At 45.5% G+C, this 18,671-nt stretch overlaps 1 protein-coding gene across 36 annotated transcripts in view; it reads left to right on the forward strand.

The window, feature by feature from the left end:
* The window catches only part of NRXN3 (neurexin 3), a 1,583,151-nt gene that overhangs the window by 92,429 nt on the left and 1,472,051 nt on the right, over window positions 1-18,671 (forward strand). For 30 of the 36 annotated variants that reach the window (XR_005791087.1, XR_005791088.1, XR_005791089.1 and 27 more), the window contains exon 3: window positions 9,482-9,499. The exons of the other annotated variants lie outside the window; for them this stretch is intronic. Coding sequence is in view for 27 of the 30 variants with exons in the window: in XM_040477865.1 (XP_040333799.1) it covers window positions 9,482-9,499 (18 nt within the window). In the remaining 3 variants the exon portion in view is untranslated. The remainder of the gene's footprint in view (window positions 1-9,481; window positions 9,500-18,671) is intronic. 36 annotated transcript variants of the gene reach the window in all.

Genomic DNA, 18,671 nt, shown 5'->3' on the forward strand with positions numbered 1-18,671 from the left:
GAGAGAGAGAGAGAAAATCCCAAGCAGGCTCCACACCGTTAGTGCAGAGCCTGATGCGGCGCTCGAACTCATGGAGCCATGAGATCATGACCTGAGTCGAAACCAAGAGTTGGATGCTTAACCAGCTGAGCCACCCAGGCGCCCCAAGTTTCTTTTATAATATCATTGTGAATAGTTACCATATTTAATCTTTTTGATACTAGGTATGGTTGCGAAAAGAGGTTCAGGGAGGGCTGTGAGTTGCCAGAGGTCACACAGCTGATACTAGGCTAGAAAGTCAGGGCTCAAAACCTAGGCTTCTGTCAGCAAAATGTGGTGCATACATACAATGGAATATTATTCAGCCTTGAAAAGAAAGGTAATTCTGATACCCACTACATGGGTGAACCTTAAGGGTGTTATGCTAGTGAAATAGGCCAGTCACAAAAGGACAAATACTGTATGATTCCACTTACATGAGGTTCCTGGAGTAGTCAAATTCGTAATAATAGCTCTTTTTTTCAACGTTTTTTTATTTATTTTTGGGACAGAGAGAGACAGAGCATGAACAGGCGAGGGGCAGAGAGAGAGGGAGACACAGAATCGGAAACAGGCTCCAGGCTCTGAGCCATCAGCCCAGAGCCCGACGCGGGGCTCGAACTCACGGACTGCGAGATCGTGACCTGGCTGAAGTCGGACGCTTAACCGACTGCGCCACCCAGGCGCCCCATGGAGTAGTCAAATTCGTAAAGACAGCATGTAGAAAGGTGGTTGTGAGGGGCTGGGGGAGGAGGTGTGGGCAGGCATTGTTTAATGGGAACAGAGTTTTAGTTTTGCATGGTGAAAGGAGTCCAGGAGATGGAACGTAGAGACGACTGTGCAATGCTGCACAGTGGTGTGAATGGACTTGATGGGGCACCTGGGTGGCTCAGTCAGTTGAGCATCCAACTCTTGATTTCAGCTTAGGTCATCATCCTAGGGCTGTGAGATGGAGCACCAAGCGGGGCGCTGCACTGAGTGTGGGGCCTCCTTGAAGTTCTTTCTCCCTCTCTCTCTCTCTCTGCCCCTCCCTGGCTTGTGTGCCTGCATGTGCACACACACTCACTCTAAAATAAAACAAAGACTTAAAAAAAAGTTTAAGATGGTAAATGTTATGTAATGTGTATGTAATCACCACCACAACAAAAATATTTAGGAAAAAAAAGTCAGGGCTTCTGATTCCAAAGGCAGGGCTCTTTCCTACACATAACAGCACTCCCTACAGAGGAATGATCAGCCAGGGTGGGGGTGGCCTCTTCCAACGCCCATTGTACTGAATTACAAAAGCTATAGAACTCACCTCTGCTGAGAAGACCCTCTTCTCCCATATCATTCTTCCAAGTGGCAAAAGCCCAAGGAGTTAGTCTTTCCAGACAGCAAGGGATTCTTGGAAAGAGGACTGATCCTCAGTCTCATGGAAACCACTTGGGTCAAATAACAATGATTTGCTAACATTGATTAGTACTTCTTCAACCTCCCAGTGCTTTTGTGTAATTTGCTCCTTATAACCCCTACATCAGTCCTACAAGATAAGTAAACTCTCCCCATTTTATAGATTGAGAAGTTAGGGCTCAGGGTGGTCAGTTAGCCCGGCCAAGCTCATGTGCAGTTTGTGGAAGAGCCAGGTCTTTTACTCCAGATCCTGCCTCTTAACCCCTGCACTGTCTGCAGGAAGAAGGGAAATGGAAGGTGCCTGCACCTCAGCTGTTTTTCCCTGATTTCTGTTCCCTCCTGTGATGCACTTCTCTCTGTCCTACGAAGATGAGGGACATCCTCTCATCTAGGTCAGTTTGTCTCCTGATTTCCTGGTGTTCAGGTGTCTACTCTTCTCCCTGGTTGGGTCATGCTCATTTGGGGAGGGTAATATCCACTTTTACCTAGGAAGTTAGCCTTTGGGCACTGTCTCCTGGCTGTGTCCACCTGCTATGAGGACTTTTCTAAAGACTTATCAGGCGGGAGCCTGTGGCAGGTGCCAACCTCACGGCCTAATACTGAGAAGTACTGTTTAGCTAGGGATGACTTTTGTTTGCAAGGCTTAAACATCTGGATAGAGGCTAAACTTGGCACTTTTAGTTTACAAGGCGTATATCAACAAGCCAGCACAGACATTCCTAATAACAACTTCAGAATGTGTTTATTGAATGTTTACTCTGTGCCTGGCCTTGTGCTAAGCCCTTTATATGGATCATCTCATTTGACCCTTATAATAGTCACATAAATTAGGTACAGTCAGTTCTGCTAGAATGCTTATTTCGAAAATACAAATTTGTTCCAATGTGATCGATCTATTAGGGAACAATTTGGGCATAATGCTTTTGCCTTTGATTATGCACAATTTTGTCCACAAGAAACACTAGGTAAAGGCAGAAAACTTCAGCAAGCCAAACCAGGCTGTGTAGAAATACACAAATGCACACACCTCAAAAGCTCCTTCAGTTAGCACGTGTGCTGTGAGCCACACCCTTGCACATCTGGTGTCACAGCTCTGTCCGGTGTCAGAGCATCCTCCTTTTACTATTTGGCAACAGCTCACAAGCTTCCTGTTTCCACGAGCACAGTTCAAGTCTTTTTCAAGGGCTCTACTGATGGTAGTATTTATATATTTCTTAATTATTTAACACATGTAAAACTGGTTCCTATTCTGGTTCCTATTATGGGTCACTGATGAGGTTTCTGGGTGTCATGCCCCAACTTCATTTTCCCCATTAGCCGTGTGTTTTTACTGCATGATTTTGCACAGTGTTGTGACTGTTAAGAATTGACACATGCTTCTAACCAAACTGATTACCCCGACATTATTTTTATGTGGACAAAGTAGAAGGTAAGGCTAAGCAATTTGACAAAAATATTTATAATAACTAACGGTAAAGTCAGGATTCAAACCCCAGATTGCCTTACCCCCATGTCTGTGCTCAAATTCCCTAAAACACTAACAAAACAAAAGCAGAAACCCTGGTGTCTGCACTGATCTTTGATTGCATGTGTAACAAGTAGACTCCTTCTTCCTCCAACTGTCAGTCAAACTCTGGTTCCTCAAGCCAGAGCCACTACAAGTATGTGAGAGCCCCTAAGGTATTTGGGTACAGTACTGACTGAGCCCAGGGGTGTGCCATCCGTGTTCCTTTCTGCTTTGCAGCCCATTCCTCACCCTGCTGCTGCCTTCCCTGGCTGGCTGGCACTTGACCCAACAGCTATCTCTCCCCTCCATCTTACAGGCTGGAGTTATTAGCACCAAAGAACAAAAGCCAGGAGAGTGGGACTGGGGAGGAGAGGGGGCTCAGTCTTCTACGAAGGCAGATAAATAGGTTCTGTGTTGAGGATGAAGTTAATACCACCTGGCCTTTTGTGGAGAGACATCTCTTCCTGTGTTTGAAGAGCTCAAACACTGAAAGCTGGAAAGAACCCCAGAACACAGGAAGCCCAGCCGCTTCGCTGCTGGAAGTTTGCTTTAGCTCAACTAACGAGATCGTTTCTGTATTTGTTCCTGAAGTAGAGGGAAGAACCTTGTGCTCACTCTCCCCAGGGGCATGAAAGGAGAGGCCATTGGGGAGATGCAGGCCTTGCCTTTTTTTTCTTCCCTCTCCTAACATTGTAGTCTGGTGTACTCTTCAATTGAAGGCCTGATCTGATGCTTGTGGGCCTGGGGCAAGAATGTACATGAGAGACAACGGGCAGCCTCCCTTCTTGCTACCTCCAGCAGCACGGAGATCCTTCTGGACATTTGTGTGGACACCCCAGCCCATAGAAGTCCATAGCTCCTGTAAATTGCTTTCCCTTGGCCATTTCTTGACACTAGAGTATGCACATTGGTGGACTGGTCAGCTTTTGGGAGAATGGACCCAAGGAAGAGACCCATGTGAATTTGGGGCAATTTGAGCAAGGACTTCTGAGTACCTGATTGTACTCTACAAAGGGCTTAGTGGCAGGAATTGCTGATTCCCAATGGGAACATCTAGTTGGCCCTGTAGACTCCTCAGATTCTGGGCTGAGATGTAGCTACAGGAGGGCCAGAGCATGCTCCTCCCTGTAAAGCATATCACCCAGGGCATGGGCCCCAATTAACCAGGCCTATGGTCATATTGCATTTGACCCTTTCCCTCTGCCCTGAGCTGTGCTTTTTTTCTCACTTCTGTGAGATGCCCTACATTCCTATCCCTGATTTGTTGCTTGATGGGTCAGATGGTACTTGTCCTGGTTTGCTCTTTTATTTAGAAATGTAGCTTGACCCTTATAAACTACTCTGAGTATGAGAGATATTGATAATGAGAGAGTCTCCTCTCTGGGTCTTAGTTTCCCTGTCTGTAAAACAGGATGAAGAATGTTCCTACCTGCTAGGGTTTTGGTGAGAATTAAATGAGATGAGGTATATAAAGCACTTCACACAGGGCCCTGCACACAGAATATTTGATAAATGTGAGCTTTAGTATGAGTTAGTAGTGTTTTGTGCCAGGGATATATAGACATTATATTTTATCACCACACTTACCCTGTGACATGTGATGCTGGACACAGCAATTGGCTCAGGAACAAGTGACCTAAGCTAAACCAATGAGAGCCTTCCCAGGGAATTTTACCAGTATTACCAGGAAATCGGCTGTTCCCTTTTCTCTAGAACTGACAGGATCCATCTTTGTTACCACAGGGGGACAACCCACCTGATCATGAGGGCAGCACAGGAGAAAACAGTTGTTCTTAATTAAGGAGGGGATTAAGACAGACCCAGAGTCTAATAGCAGCTCTGCCCCTCTGTCCATAGGCATGTGCCATAACATCTCTGAGCCTCCCTTTTCAATTGTAAATGGAGATACCAATATTAATCAAGATGATTTATTAACCATTCAATACATATTGCTGGTCACCTATAGTAGGCCAGACCCAGCTTACACACTGGGGATACAAGCAATGAATGAGAGAGACAGTGCTGCTCTCATGAAGCTTATATTTCCAGGGGGATATAAACAATAAAAGCAGAGACCCATCCTGTGATGTCAGATAGTGACTGGTGCCATGAGAAAGGAAAAGCAGGGTAAGTGGCAGAGAAGGGTCCCATGTTAGTGAAGGTGGTTAAGAAAGGCCTTCCTGAGGAAGTAATATTTGAGCTGATACCTGAAGAAAGTGAGAAATGGCCTTATATATGCCTGACAAAGACCATTCAGTCCAGTGCTTAGCACATGCATAGGCTGCAGGCAGGACTTGCTCAATTAGTGTTAGTTACTTCTATTATGATAGGGGGTTGAGGACTGGCTCTCATAACCTTGCACCTTCTCTCTTCTGGCCCCCTAGCTCTGGCACTCACACTGATCTTGATGGAAAAAATGCCTGATAAAAACAAATTCTGGCCCAATCTGGGGCTATTTCTGTTAGGAATGCCATGCTTAAAGCAGGGATGGGGGAGCAACCCAGAGAGGAAACATTTGGCTGCCATTGCCACACTTCACCTACTGTCTTTAGCATCACAACCAGAGAAGAAGTAAATTAGGGCATTCACCCTTCACTCAGTATCCAGCAGACACTTATGGTGTATTCAACAATAACCTCAGCCACAAGTACATATGCTCAGCATGGTTATTTTGAAGTTCAAAAGGAAACACTTTCCTGTAGTGTGGGAAGATCTGGTTCTTCTAACCATGGGGGAAAAATGAGGGACCCTTCATCTGCTCCTGTTGTGTTTACAGAGGGAGCTCTCCTGCCTCACCCTTCATTTGGTCTAGATCATTTCACAAGGGAGGAGTCCAAGATCCCCCCACTCACTACTTACACACACACACACACACACACACACACACACACACACACAGGAGCTCTGGGGAGGGTGGGGCAGGCTGCACAGCCAGCCTCTTGGAGGCGAGGCCCAGCCAAATCTTTTGGGATCCCACCTGGTGAACTCTGTCTTGGGTCTGACCTATTTTCTAGGAGAGAAAATAGAATATAGATTTAAATGCAGTGGTGCTCTGGAAAACTACAGGCCCAGCAGTGTGAGAAAATAAAACAGTGGGGGGGGAACAGAGGAGGTGTCAGCATGGGTGAGGATGCCTGGATCAATCTTATTTGTTTGTCAACTGCCTTTTCTTCTGCAATTTGCTCCCCTTTTTTTCCACAAAAAATTGATATACATACACACATTTACGTATTTACCTTTTCTTTGACCAGTCCTGGGGTCCAATGCTGGTTCCCCATACATAGACTCTAGGCTGCAGACCAGTAGCAACCACAGACAGAGGGAGCTCTGGGGATGGTTACCTAGGAAGTGGAATGGCAGCAAGGCATAGAATCAGAAATGCTCATAGCTGCATCCTAGGTCAGCCTTCCTTGCTCTGTGACCACAGGAGAGATTTTTAATACCCTTGTCTTCTCATATATGAAGGTAATAAAATTACTAGCTAACATTGAAGGCTTTCTAGATGTAGGTACTGTTCTAAGCTCCTCACAACCACACTAGGAGGTAGGAACTATTATCATCCCCATTTTACAGATAAGAAAACTGAAGCGCAGAAAGTTTCAGTAACTGACCCAAGGTCTACATAGCCTGTAGACCTGGCAATCAAGCTGTGGATCTCCCTTTCTGTGTCAATTCCTGTGACTTGGTCTGAGTCATATGGCTACACTTGGAGCTAAGGTGGGGGTGGGGGTCATCTCTACCAAGCCACATGGATTTAGTGTGGGAAAGGAGTTCCCCAGAAGATAACTGCGACTTGTTACAAGAAAGAAGGGGTAAAGGATCGACAGGCAATATAACAGATGATTCCCCCACACCCCCATCAACCTTTGCCATTTCATTCTGTTGGTCAGAATTGAATGTGGAGATTCAGGTTACTGCTTCTTGGGACAGGGGCCAGGTGACACTGTGTCTCTCTCTTCCTCAAGTTGGACACAACGTTCAGAACTGCCTCCAGCTCAGTGACACAGCTAAAAACTGAACCTGGACCCTACCCCTCACTGTAGGAAGCTTATCTTGGTGGTCTTTTGCCCCTCTTTGGTGAGAAGAGATGCTGTATATTTTATGCTCACGACTAGAACTGAGGCCAATTAAGGATTCAGGAGGGAAAACAAAAGAGACAAGAACAGCATTTGTTTTGACTCCTGCACCTGCTCTCCTACAATTTCTTAACCCTCCCTTGCCCCACTTCCCACTGAGGACAAGAAGGGAGGAATAAGACCCAAGGTGGGGGAGGGCTGGAACACATGCCTTCATTGACAAGTAGAAGAACTGAACCAAAGTCTCACACACACACACACACACACACACACACACACACACACACACACACACATCTTAGTTCCTGTGGTCTCTTGGTGTTTCCAGGGAGCCATCTGGTCAACATTTTTTGGTAATTCTGTCTGTGGTAATTCAAAGTGATACCAATCAGCACAGCTAACATTTATGCAGAGTTTGCCTTGTACTGAGTTAAGTGTTTTACAAGTATTTAATCTCCTAACACTGCCATGAGGGAGGTTTTGTTCTCTTCCCATTGTGTAGCTGAGGAAAACAACTCAGAGGTTCAGTGATTGATCCAAGGCCATTCAGTAGGCAGGGATTTGAACTCAAACCTGTCTCTCTCCAGAGTTTAAGATTGTAAACACAATGTTGAAATGGGAAACTTTGGGGTTCCAAGGTATCCTGTCTCCCTTGCATGTTGGTACCTCCAAAGAGCATGTTTCCATGAACAATGGTGTTGACACTGCCACCACTGAACTCCACCACGTGTAAATAGTTTGATATCCTGTTTAATGAAGGGGTATTTTAATGACCACTCTTCTAGGCAATCCATCAGTCACGGTTAATGGCCCTGCTTAGTTATTTATACAGAATGTTTTCCCTTCTTACCTCTTCTATTTTGCCACTTCTTGCTTCCACTCCACCCCTGAATCTAGCAACTCACCAGAAAATCTGAAAGGGGGTGTGGCTGAGGAGTGATTCAGAGCTCTCTAGAAGTCTTTTTGGGCAGATACAGCTTTTAGGGAATACAGGGTGTGGGCTAAAGAAATGCTCAGCTGTTGCTGTGGGTTTGCCTCTCCTGGATGTGGGGGGCACAGCTCTGTTAGGTCAATGCCTGCATTTTCCTGGGGCAAGAGTTACAGTTCCTAAGGAACTTGCTGAAGCTTTACAAAACTAATTGCAGCAAATTAGAGGTGCAGTGGATAACCCATTACTTACTCATGGGTTAGCTAGGAGGGTCTCTCCCATGGCTTCAGGATGCTCACTTTAGCCTACAAACTGAATTTGGGTTCCATATGCCCTTGAGAGACCTGGGTTTCTGTTGAATAAATGCTGGACTGGGTGGGATTCAAGAGGTCTAGTGTCTTATCTAGTCTCTGTACCTGAACTAAATGCGTGAACTTGCATGAGTCTCTCAACCTCTTTCATCCCCCATTTGAGCCAAAAATGAATTAAGCTAGATGATGTCTGTGGGTATCCCAGGTCTACCTTTCAATGATTCTAAGTGAGTCACCCAGGATTGCTTGGATGGCCAGTGGTTTTTGAAGAAGCCCCCTGTTCCATCTTCTTAGCTCAGGTATATCCTTTCAGGTTGGGTCTAGAGGTTTTAACAAAGTTTTGGCCTACTCTTGACTTAGCTTCTCAGCGCAATTCTATCTTGCATTTGAGGGTAGGAGGAGGAGATTGTGTTCATGAAGACAATGGGAGTGAACCGTTCTTCATTTTTTGAAAGTTCATTGGCTTAATTCAAATGTCAACCTTCCTAGGGCTGGATGTTTATTTGTAGTTGTCAAAAGTGATTTCAAATGGCAATTCCTGTCATTAATGATGGGGTGAAAAGCAAGGAGAAAAATTAAAAGGGGAGACAGGATTTCAATTTGTATGGCAAATGATCCACTCACATACAATCTCATGTACACACGCTGCTGTCTGTGATAAAGGATGGTCCCTGGGTATATCAGGGAGGGAGGGGATTATAAATGTTTTGTTATCTTCTGTCCTTCAGTCCTATATGGTAAATAATGCTGCAACTTGCTCTTAATTATTATGCCTCTTTTTCTTTGTTCCTCAAGGGAGTGGTTTATTATTATTTTTCTCTCTGTGGGGAAACTTGCTTGACATCATGTCCAGTGTTCTGTATCTGGAGGCGAGGAGGATTTGCTTGGGTGTTGTTGTATAAAAATCAACCAGAATATTTTAACCAATATTCTTGCAGGATTCCAGTCTGCTTGGCTTTTTTGGAGCCCTATCTGATTCCAGGATGATGTCTTTCCGGACAGATGTGAAACACCCCTCTCTTGCTACATGCACAGTGGAAAGGGAGCTTGGCCCCTCAGCTTGCATGGGTGGTTTTTGGGTGAAGGTAGAACTAAGTGCTCAGAGGTTGAGTACCTTTGGGGTCTTGCATGAACATGATAGTCATGCAAGGGCACGTTGCACTGTGTGTGTGTGTGTTTCTAACACTCTTCTTCCTTTTTTTCCCCCTTTCTCTCCTCTGCCTTTCCCTCTTTGAAAATGCTGCCACAGATGTCAGTCAAGGTCCAGGTGAGTTTCTGTGTTTGTACAGCTGCTGTGGAAATTTCCCCTCTGAAAGATTGTGCATGGTTTGACTCTGAGTGAGACCTTTTTCTAGGGACTCTTAAACAGAACAGAAATCTAAGTACATTGCATTTTCATTGATTTGGGTTGAGAATAAGAAATGCCTTGAATTAATGTGTTCATGTTGGTTTTGAAAACCATTTTAAAACCAAAGGAATGTGGTTCCCATGCTTATACAGTCACTTCCTTCTGATTAAAATTTCTGGGTGAATCAAAGAAATGGAAAATGAGCATTTTTGGAAAATATTTTTAAAGATTTTCTTAAGATATGAACTCTCCAATTTAATGAGCATTTTTGCCTTGTCATACATAAATCTACTTATCTTCTATAGTTTCATGTGGTTGAAAGTTGAAGATATGAATACTTAGCATAGAAAATATGTGATGAGAGAAGAAGTCTTATTTCTTTGAATTCTAAGAAATGGCTTTCCCCTGCCCCACAATGAAATTGGCAATTTTTAAAAGGTTATGTAACTAATACATGTTCACTGTATTTAAAAAAAACGAAAATATAAAGAAGAGGAATGGTTTTTGTCAATGAACAAATGGAAGAACGATTCTCATGCTAATTGTGCATTTCTCTTTTTAAAATGCATACTCATCCAGAGTTCTAATTGTAAGCATTGTGTGTGTGTCTGTGTGTACAGACATATATGTACACACAGACACACACACACAGGCTCGTATAAGAGGTTACAACCATATATGGATAAGAAGTGTGAGATGACTTAGAATGATTTGGAGATCATTCTAAACTGAATAGAATTTTGAGTTAAGAGGAGTAATTAACCTTACCAAGTGAGAAGGAATATCATCTTTCTTTGCTATTTTCACATATGTTTTCTTGTTTAGTCATTTTAACATTCAATTCTTATAACATCAATACAATTATATTTTAATACGATGGAAATTGAGAGCCCAACAGGTGAAGCCATTTGCCCAAGGTCATAGGGCTTGTCAGTGGTAGCACTGGGATTTGAATTTAGGACTTTGGGACTCTAAAGCCCAAGCACCTTCCATTGGAACATACTGAAAATTCCATCACTGAAAATTCTCAGCAACTGAAGGTCTTGTAAACATTTCCTAAGGGGACTATCATTGATTTTTTGCTTAGAGATAATGTGATGTTTTCATTATTAGCAGTCCTCTTTCCAAATGAATTTATCCTTCCCTTCTCTCTCTCTTTCTTTCTTTTTTATTTTTAATTTTTAAATGTTTATTTAAAAATTTTTTTATATTTATAATATTATTTTTATTGAAAAACAAATTTATGTATTAGTGGACTGACAAAAGTCCAAACTTGTGTTGTTCAAGGGCTTACTGTATTTCATTCTTAAAAAATATTTTTATATTAAACATAATTTTTGTCAAATTGGTTTCCATATAACACCCAGTGCTCATCCCAACAGGTGCCCTCCTCAATGCCCATCACTCACTTTCCCCTCTCCCCCACCCCCATCAACCCTCAGTTTGTTCTCAGAGTCTCTTATGGTTTGCCTCCTTCCCTCTCTGTAACTTTTTTTTCCCCCTTCCACTCCCCCATGGTCTTCTGTTAAGTTTCTCAGGATCCACATATGAGTGAAAATAATGTTTATTTTTGAGGAGGGGGGAGGGGCAGAGAGAGGCAGACACAGAATCTGAAGGAGGCTCCAGGCTCTGAACCATTAGCATAGAGCCTGACGTGGGGCTCAAATTTACGAACCATGAGATCATGACCTGAGTCGAAGTCAGATGCTTAATCAACTGAACTACCCAGATGCCCCTTCCTTCCTTCCTTCCATCCTTCCTTCCCTCTTTCCTTCCTTCCTTCCTTCCTTCCTTCCTTCCTTCCTTCCTTCCTCCCTCCCTCCCTCCCTCCCTCCCTCCCTCCCTTCCTTCCTTCTTTCCTTCCTTCCTTCCTTCCTTCCTTCCTTCCTTCCTTCCTTCCTTCCCTCCCTCCCTCCCTCCCTCCCTCCTTCCCTCCTTTCCTGTTTAAAGAATCACCCAGACTTAAGTAGGGTTTCTCACCATTGATCTATATGGTATATTACATAGCAAAAAAGAATAATACAGTTATCTCCAGCTAATACACAGGATTTCCCTTTTTTTTTTTTTCTGTCCCTACCTCACCTTTGAAAATAAGTGGTGGTTGAAATGAAGCACAGGACAGCATTTCCTAAGAAGATACCATTAAATTAATTTTCTATTTAATAATATTTTACTCAACAAATATCTATTGAGAATCTATTATGTGCCAGGCACTGTTCTAGGCACTAGGGATAAAACAGTGAACAAAACAGAAGACAATCCCTGTCCTCATGGATCTTTTATTCTACTTGAGGGAAGACAATGAACTAATGAACTGGATATATATGCACACCTATATACATATTATATATACAATATATACATGTATTGTATCAGAGGGTAGGCAATCAGCATTGTGGAGAAAAACAAAAATGTTAAAAATTAGGTTGCTAATTTATAGAGGGTGGTCAGGAATACGCTCTCTGTTCAGATGATATTTTCTGGAATACCTCAAGGAGGTGAGGTAGTAAGCTCAACACCTGCAATTTTGTTTGGAAAAGTGCCACTTGGCTCAACCCCTCCTCATCCTGGTTCCTGGCAGAGAGGTGACCCATGGTTCCCACTTTGGCTTGTGTGTGTTGTGTCCTGTCCAGAGGGTCCCAGCTGAGGGAGTAAGTGGGGCTGATATCCAGCCTGCATTCCTCTTGCCAAGCCTATGATCCTGGGGCTGCCTCTGACCAGGGGGCACCTTTTTGTAATTCTCACAAAGACATCTATTGGTCCTGGATGAAACAGCATGGGGGAGTAAAGTGCAGTGGACACACAGGCTTCTGTTTTTCCAGAGGGGTGGGTGACCCTCCCTTAGTTAACAGCAACTATAATTAGTCCAGCTTAGCACCATTGCAATGAGCATTGCATCACCTTATTCTCCTAATGACCCTCTAAGGTGTGTCTGCTGAGTCCCATTTTTTTGCGGAGGAAGTTGAGGCCAGGAGGTTAAATGTTGTGTTGAGGTCACCCAGCCATCTCGTAGCTGGGCCAAGAGAGGGTTCCTGCTTGATTCCAAATCTTGCACTCTTTGTTCTGCCCTTGAAGGGTCAAGAGCTGATAGCCAATCCTGTAACCACCTCTGACCCGGCTTTTTTGTGGTTTCTGAGCCTGAAACAAATCACTAGTTCAGAAACTTTCCTTGTGGCCCAGGACGTAGCAGGAGGCAGCCTGGGCTGCCTGGCCCTGGCTGAGGTCAGCGGCAGCCTCCTGCCTCTCCGAGCCCCTGGCCAGGCGGTGTGGAGCCAGCAGTGCTGTGGCTCTGAAACAAGAAGCCTTTAGTGGTTCACTGATTTTCCCCCCTTCCCCTCAGGAAGACAAATTGGGGATTTTATGAGCTAATGTAACTGTTTACCCAGGGGCCGCTGGAAGACTGTGAGGGACGATTGATTAATTTTACATGTTTACAATTTTACATGTAATTTATTGGTTAGCAGTAACACTACTGTATAAGACGCAGCTGGAAATGGGGCCTGGCAGGCAGCACCTTTCTCAAGGTTCAGGAGATGGGCTGGGGCTTGGAGAGACTGTCCTGGAAACACCCAGGAGAAAAGCGGCAGGTGGTAGGTACTTCACTGGACTTGTGTGTGGGAAGATCTGCAGCCCCTCCTCCTAGTCCCTAGGAGGGAGGTTTCAGATAATAAAGTAGCATCAGGGGCACCTGGGTGTCTCAGTCGGTTGGGCGTCTGACTTCAGCTCAGGTCATGATCTCGTGGTCTGTGAGTTCGAGCCCCGCGTCGGGCTCTGTGCTGACAGCTCAGAGCCTGGAGCCTTTTCAGATTCTGTGTCTCCCTCTCTCTCTGACCTTCCCCCCTTCATGCTCTGTCTCTCTCTGTCTCAAAAATGAATAAATGTGAAAAAAAATTAAAAAAAAAAATAAAGTAGCACCAGGCATTTGTAGGGTGCTGACCTGAAGGAGGTGAGGGACACTCAGCTCTGACTTAACTCTTTACCTCAACCCTCCCCTGTCCTCTTTCAGATGAGAAAAGCCTCAGGGAGGGTCAGTAACTGCCCAGAATCTCCAGCTGCTAGGACAAGACAAGGATCTCAGATCTGTCTGGTTCCAAAGAGTGTGCTCTTTTTCTTTGAAACCCTGGCATTTCCAAGGCAGAGTTGTGGGCCTCTTATCTGTGTCTGCACTCTTAGCTCTCTGCGCAGTGCATGGCACATAGTAGGGCCTCAAAAAACTTATTGAGCAGGGAGTGTGGGAACAAGTATCAGGGCATTGTGAGTCTGTAGGGTCCCTGAGCCATATTTGAGCTGAAAGGCCATCCTGTCCAAAGAGTACAACTATTTTACTTTTCAAAGGAAGAAACTGAGGCCCAGGGAGTGGCAGGGACATCTCCAAGGCCAGGTAACCAGTTTGTGGCCTGGAAGAGACCCTTGTCAGGTACTTATCCCATGCCTCTGGCATACTGGGATTTGTCAATGGTCTCCCTGTGCTGCCTGGGGGCAGGAGTGGGCAGGCCCAGCCCAGTACCATATCACACCCTTAGCTCTCTCCCTTTTTCCCTTGTGTTCTAGAACTCTCTCCAAGGGGAGAGCAAGCCCTTTGAAGGCGAGAAAAGATCTAGGAGGCAGGGAACAGTGCTGGGGCCTCTAGGTGTACGAACCCTCCCTTCCCCTCCCCCAGTGCCTCCCCTCCAGCCAGGAGGGGCTCTTTATGGTGCTCCAATGACAGTCTCTCTCCTCAGAAGGGATAATTTCTCAGACCGCCTGCTGATTAGAGCTAGAATTTAAATGAATAACTGTGACCTTGTGCAAGTGCCCTAGTTACTCAGAGGCCCGATGAGGAAATAGGCCTCTTGCTTCAGTCCATCAGAGCCCTGGCAGGCGCAGGAGGAGGGGCTGCTGTCTGCCGAGGCCCAGAGGAGGCCCGGTCTGCTGTTGCCCGAAGCAACTGATGGCCTTCTCTTGAGCTTCCCTCTGCCCACTCTTGATCTCTGCCCTCGGTGTCTTCCCCCTTCAGTTTAAGTCATCTCAAGGCTGTCCTTGGAGAGGGGACCTGATTATTTGTCCTGAGCCCTGCCCTGTCTCTGGGGAGTCCAGCCCTGTCTCTGGGAGGGACACTGCTCTGAACCCAAAGTCAGACGCAGAGCCGACGTGTCTGACTCGTGTGATCGACACGGAGGGTCTGCCCTAGAAGTTGCTCCGCGGAGGAGAGCCCCCAGAAACTCAGCCTCGGCTTCATGCAGGAGCTTGTTAGAAAAGCAGAATCTCGGGCCTTGCCCCAGACCTGCTGAGTCAGAATCTGCTTTTTTACCAACATGTCCAGGTGTATGTACACACATTAACGCTTGAGACGTGCTGACCTAAAGAGTCCAGCTTCTCCCCTCTGGGGCCACGAATGCCATGTTCCTCGTCTCTTCCATTTTTCTGGGTTGACAGGAGTTGGGAGGGAGGATGGGATTAGGGAAGGGAAAGGGAATGAACACTTCCTGACCACTGAGTCTGTGCCTGTCACTGTTCAGGCCCTTTCGATATAAGAATTTACATACTGCGAGTCAGGGGAGCTCAGGATAGAACAAGTTTCCATGAACAACTGCTCAGGGGCCAAATCCAGCCTGCTGCCTGCTTTCATATGGCCTCTGGGCTATGGATGGTTTTTCTCTTTTTAAATAGTTGAAAGCAGCAGAAATAATTTGTGATGCACACATTTTATGAAATTCAGACTTCAGTGTTCATAAAGTTTTATTGGAACACAGGCACACTTGTTTGTCTCTGTTTTGTCTCTGGCTGCTTTGCAAAGGCAGGGTTGAGTAGCTGTGACAGAGACTGTGTGTCCTGTAAAGCCTGGAAAATTTACCATCTGGCTCTTTACAGGAAAAGTTTGCCACCCTCGGTCTAGAGCATAGACTTGGAGCCAGATGCCTGGGTTGACATCCTAGCTTTCTCTCCGTATGAACAGTAGGACCTGTTCAAGTTACCTTCCCTTTGTGGGCCCTACTTGCCTCATCTGTGAAATGGGGACAGGAAGTACCTTCACCAACAGGGGCTGTTGTGTAAGTGAGCTCATGCATATCAAGTCTTTAGAGCAGTGCCTGGCACATGGTAAACCATGTATAAATTAGCCAGTATTGTAAGTTCTCTCATTTGATCCTTTCCACATGTTTTCATTTCACAGATGAAGACACTTGGGCTCAGAGGGTTTAAAACAAAAGATGTTCTTTGGTCTGTTTGGTCTTCCAAACTATTCACAGGCATGCCACCAGTCTTGTGCTGGAGAGCCCCTCGAAAGACACCTGCTATGCTCCCCCTTGTCACAAATTTTCTCCCATCCGTCCTGATCTTTATGCCTTCAGTGAAGAGGTCCCTCAAACGTAGATCCTGGCCACCACTGCTGTGAAGCAAGGCTGAGGAATCCCACTGAGGGGGAACGAAGGGACCGATACTTTTCAGAGGTTCAACTGTATGCCAGGCACCCATCAAGATGTTATATCCTTTGCCCAAGGTCAGAAGCAGGTATGGTAGGCACCAGGATTTAAACACGTATCTGGGATTTCTGCTCTCATTCTGCCTCCTTCTGGCTCTGCTACTTTCCCTGGGGGTTGTGTGACCTTGGTAAGTCATGCAACCTCTCTTTTCTTTAGTGTGGAGGGGTTAAATCAGATGGCCTCTCAAGCTTCTTTCATTCTGAGGATCTAGGATCCAGCCTCCAACTGACATACCTTGGGGAACAGCAATCAGGAAACTGCCTTCTTGGTTACCAAAGACTCAACAGTTCCCAACATCAGTGGTACCTGTACAGTATTTTGTCTTTTCTTTCCTATTCTTTTGGGCACATTTGCTTTTCTCCCTTATTTCTTAGGAAAAACACCTGAGCTTGTATTATGAGCCAGGCACTAAAAACCTAAGTTTTTGCACACATCATTTAGTTTTTTTGACATCCTCAGGAAATAGATTTTGTTATTAGGCCCATTTTACCCATGAACAAACTGAGGCTCAGAGATGTTAACTGACCAGTTCCAGCCAGAAAAAAGTGGCAGAGCAGGATGCAAACGCTGGTGTGTGTGGCCCTGGAGAGGCCTCATGGCATCATAAGTTTCACCAGAATGTACATTCCACAAAGGTGCACCCCTGTTCACTATTTCTATGCTCTGGGCCTGAAACAGTGCCAATAGATCATAGGAATGGAATAAATACTGGCTCAATGAATAAATAGTGCTCAGGACTCAGCTCTTTGTTTTACCCCTCACTCCTCTGAGAGAAAGTCTGCTTTTTGTATAGGTGTTCACCCTGAGATAGAAGGTAATTGAATCTTTATTCAGTGCCTGTCTTGGGCTTGGGTCAGTGGGGGATGCAGGCAGCAGGGAATTCACCATGGCTGTGCATAATTGGGTTGGAAGGGGGTCCTCAGCTGGGCTAACAGTGATCGGCTTCCAGCCAGTTGCCCACTGGGGCCGGGGAAAATTACCCCCCCCCCCCACCCCCACCCCTGGTTGCTGTGGCTCTTCTTGATGAGTAAGTGTGGGTGGGGAGCTGCTTCCTAGCCTGCCTCCAGCTTTGGCTAACTCAAGGAGGTAGACCACTGGCCCTTGGTGCCTTTTTCTACATCATTTTAAAATCATGTCCTTTACCGTCCTGGCAAGGCAGACCTACTAGGGTGCTGCTTATGGTCCCAGTTTGTTTCTTAGTTCTGTAGGGCAAGGTCAGAGTTAGAGCTGGAAAAACATCATTAGAAATATCTCACAGTCTCACTGGAACAGTACTGCCCCACCCCTCCTGATCCTGCCAAACACGTGGGGTATATATTTATTGCTCCAGTGATGATCAGGCATTGGTGGCATTAAGAAGAATCAATGAATGCTAAATGCACTGTAATGTGTGGGAGAGTCTCATTCAAAGATATGTATCCTCAAAATGCCATTGGTGAGACCATAGAGAAACTCTTCTAGACCAATTCCTGCCTTGTACAGGTGGAAAACTGAGACCAGAGAACTTCCGTATAACTTAGGTAAGTCACACAGCTTGTATATGGCAGCTTTGGTGACCTTCTCAGTCTGGAGACCTACCTAGCAAGGTCTGGTAAGGACCTGAGCTAAGCTAGTCGGTTTGTGGGGCTAGGTCTCAGGAGGGCTAGGGAGATGAAATGCAGCTGAGGGTTGAGGACAGTGGGTCCCCTGTGGGGCAACTCAGTTGACTATGACCATGGAGGAAGGCACCTGAAGATACACTAGGCAGGTGGTCTGTTCGTGCTGCCAGTTTGTTGGAAGACTGGTGTTGCCAAGAGGCGGGAGGTGGGGCAAAGAGAGGGCTCAGATGTACCACTCTTCTTAATAATGACAGTGATGACTACATATTTTGAGCCTTCCCTGTGTTCCATGAACTGTGCTAAGTGCTGTCCATACGTGGTTGCACGTGATTGTCACAGTGATCCTGAGAAGATATTTTACAGGAGCGAGGCATGGAAGAGTTAACTTGCTCAAAATCCCATAGGTAGTAAGAGGTAGACCTGGGATTTGAATTCAGGTTTGGGATGGTTTAGAGCAGTTGTTTGCAAAGTTTGGTAAGCATCAAAAATCCCCTGGAAAGCTAGTAAAGGAGATCCAGGGTTATTAAAGTAAGACATTTCCCCCAGGTGATTCTGATAACGACCAAAGTTTGAGAACCACTGTTTTAAAGCAACATGATCTGGGGGCGCCTGGGTGGCGCAGTCGGTTAAGCATCCGACTTCAGCCAGGTCACGATCTCGCGGTCCAGGAGTTCGAGCCCCGCGTCAGGCTCTGGGCTGATGGCTCAGAGCCTGGAGCCTGTTTCCGATTCTGTGTCTCCCTCTCTCTCTGCCCCTCCCCCGTTCATGCTCTGTCTCTCTCTGTCCCAAAAATAAATAAACGTTGAAAAAAAAAATTAAAAAAAAAAAAAGCAACATGATCTGGAAGGTAAAGGAACTTGAAAGCTCCAGCATTAGCCACTATTTTCTACCTTATAAACATTAAGGGAGGCAGGAAGTTGGAGGGGCAAGTGGAAAGGAGGATGGAATGAATGATTCCCCCTTTGAGGTCCAGTGGCACCTTAGGTTATGGGACTAGTAGAGCCATCATCATAATACATTATAGTCAGCTGT

This window comes from Herpailurus yagouaroundi, unplaced genomic scaffold (genome assembly GCF_014898765.1).
Source record: "Herpailurus yagouaroundi ecotype Mexico unplaced genomic scaffold, PumYag 141, whole genome shotgun sequence".
In the NCBI taxonomy this organism is placed as follows: domain Eukaryota; kingdom Metazoa; phylum Chordata; class Mammalia; order Carnivora; family Felidae; genus Herpailurus; species Herpailurus yagouaroundi.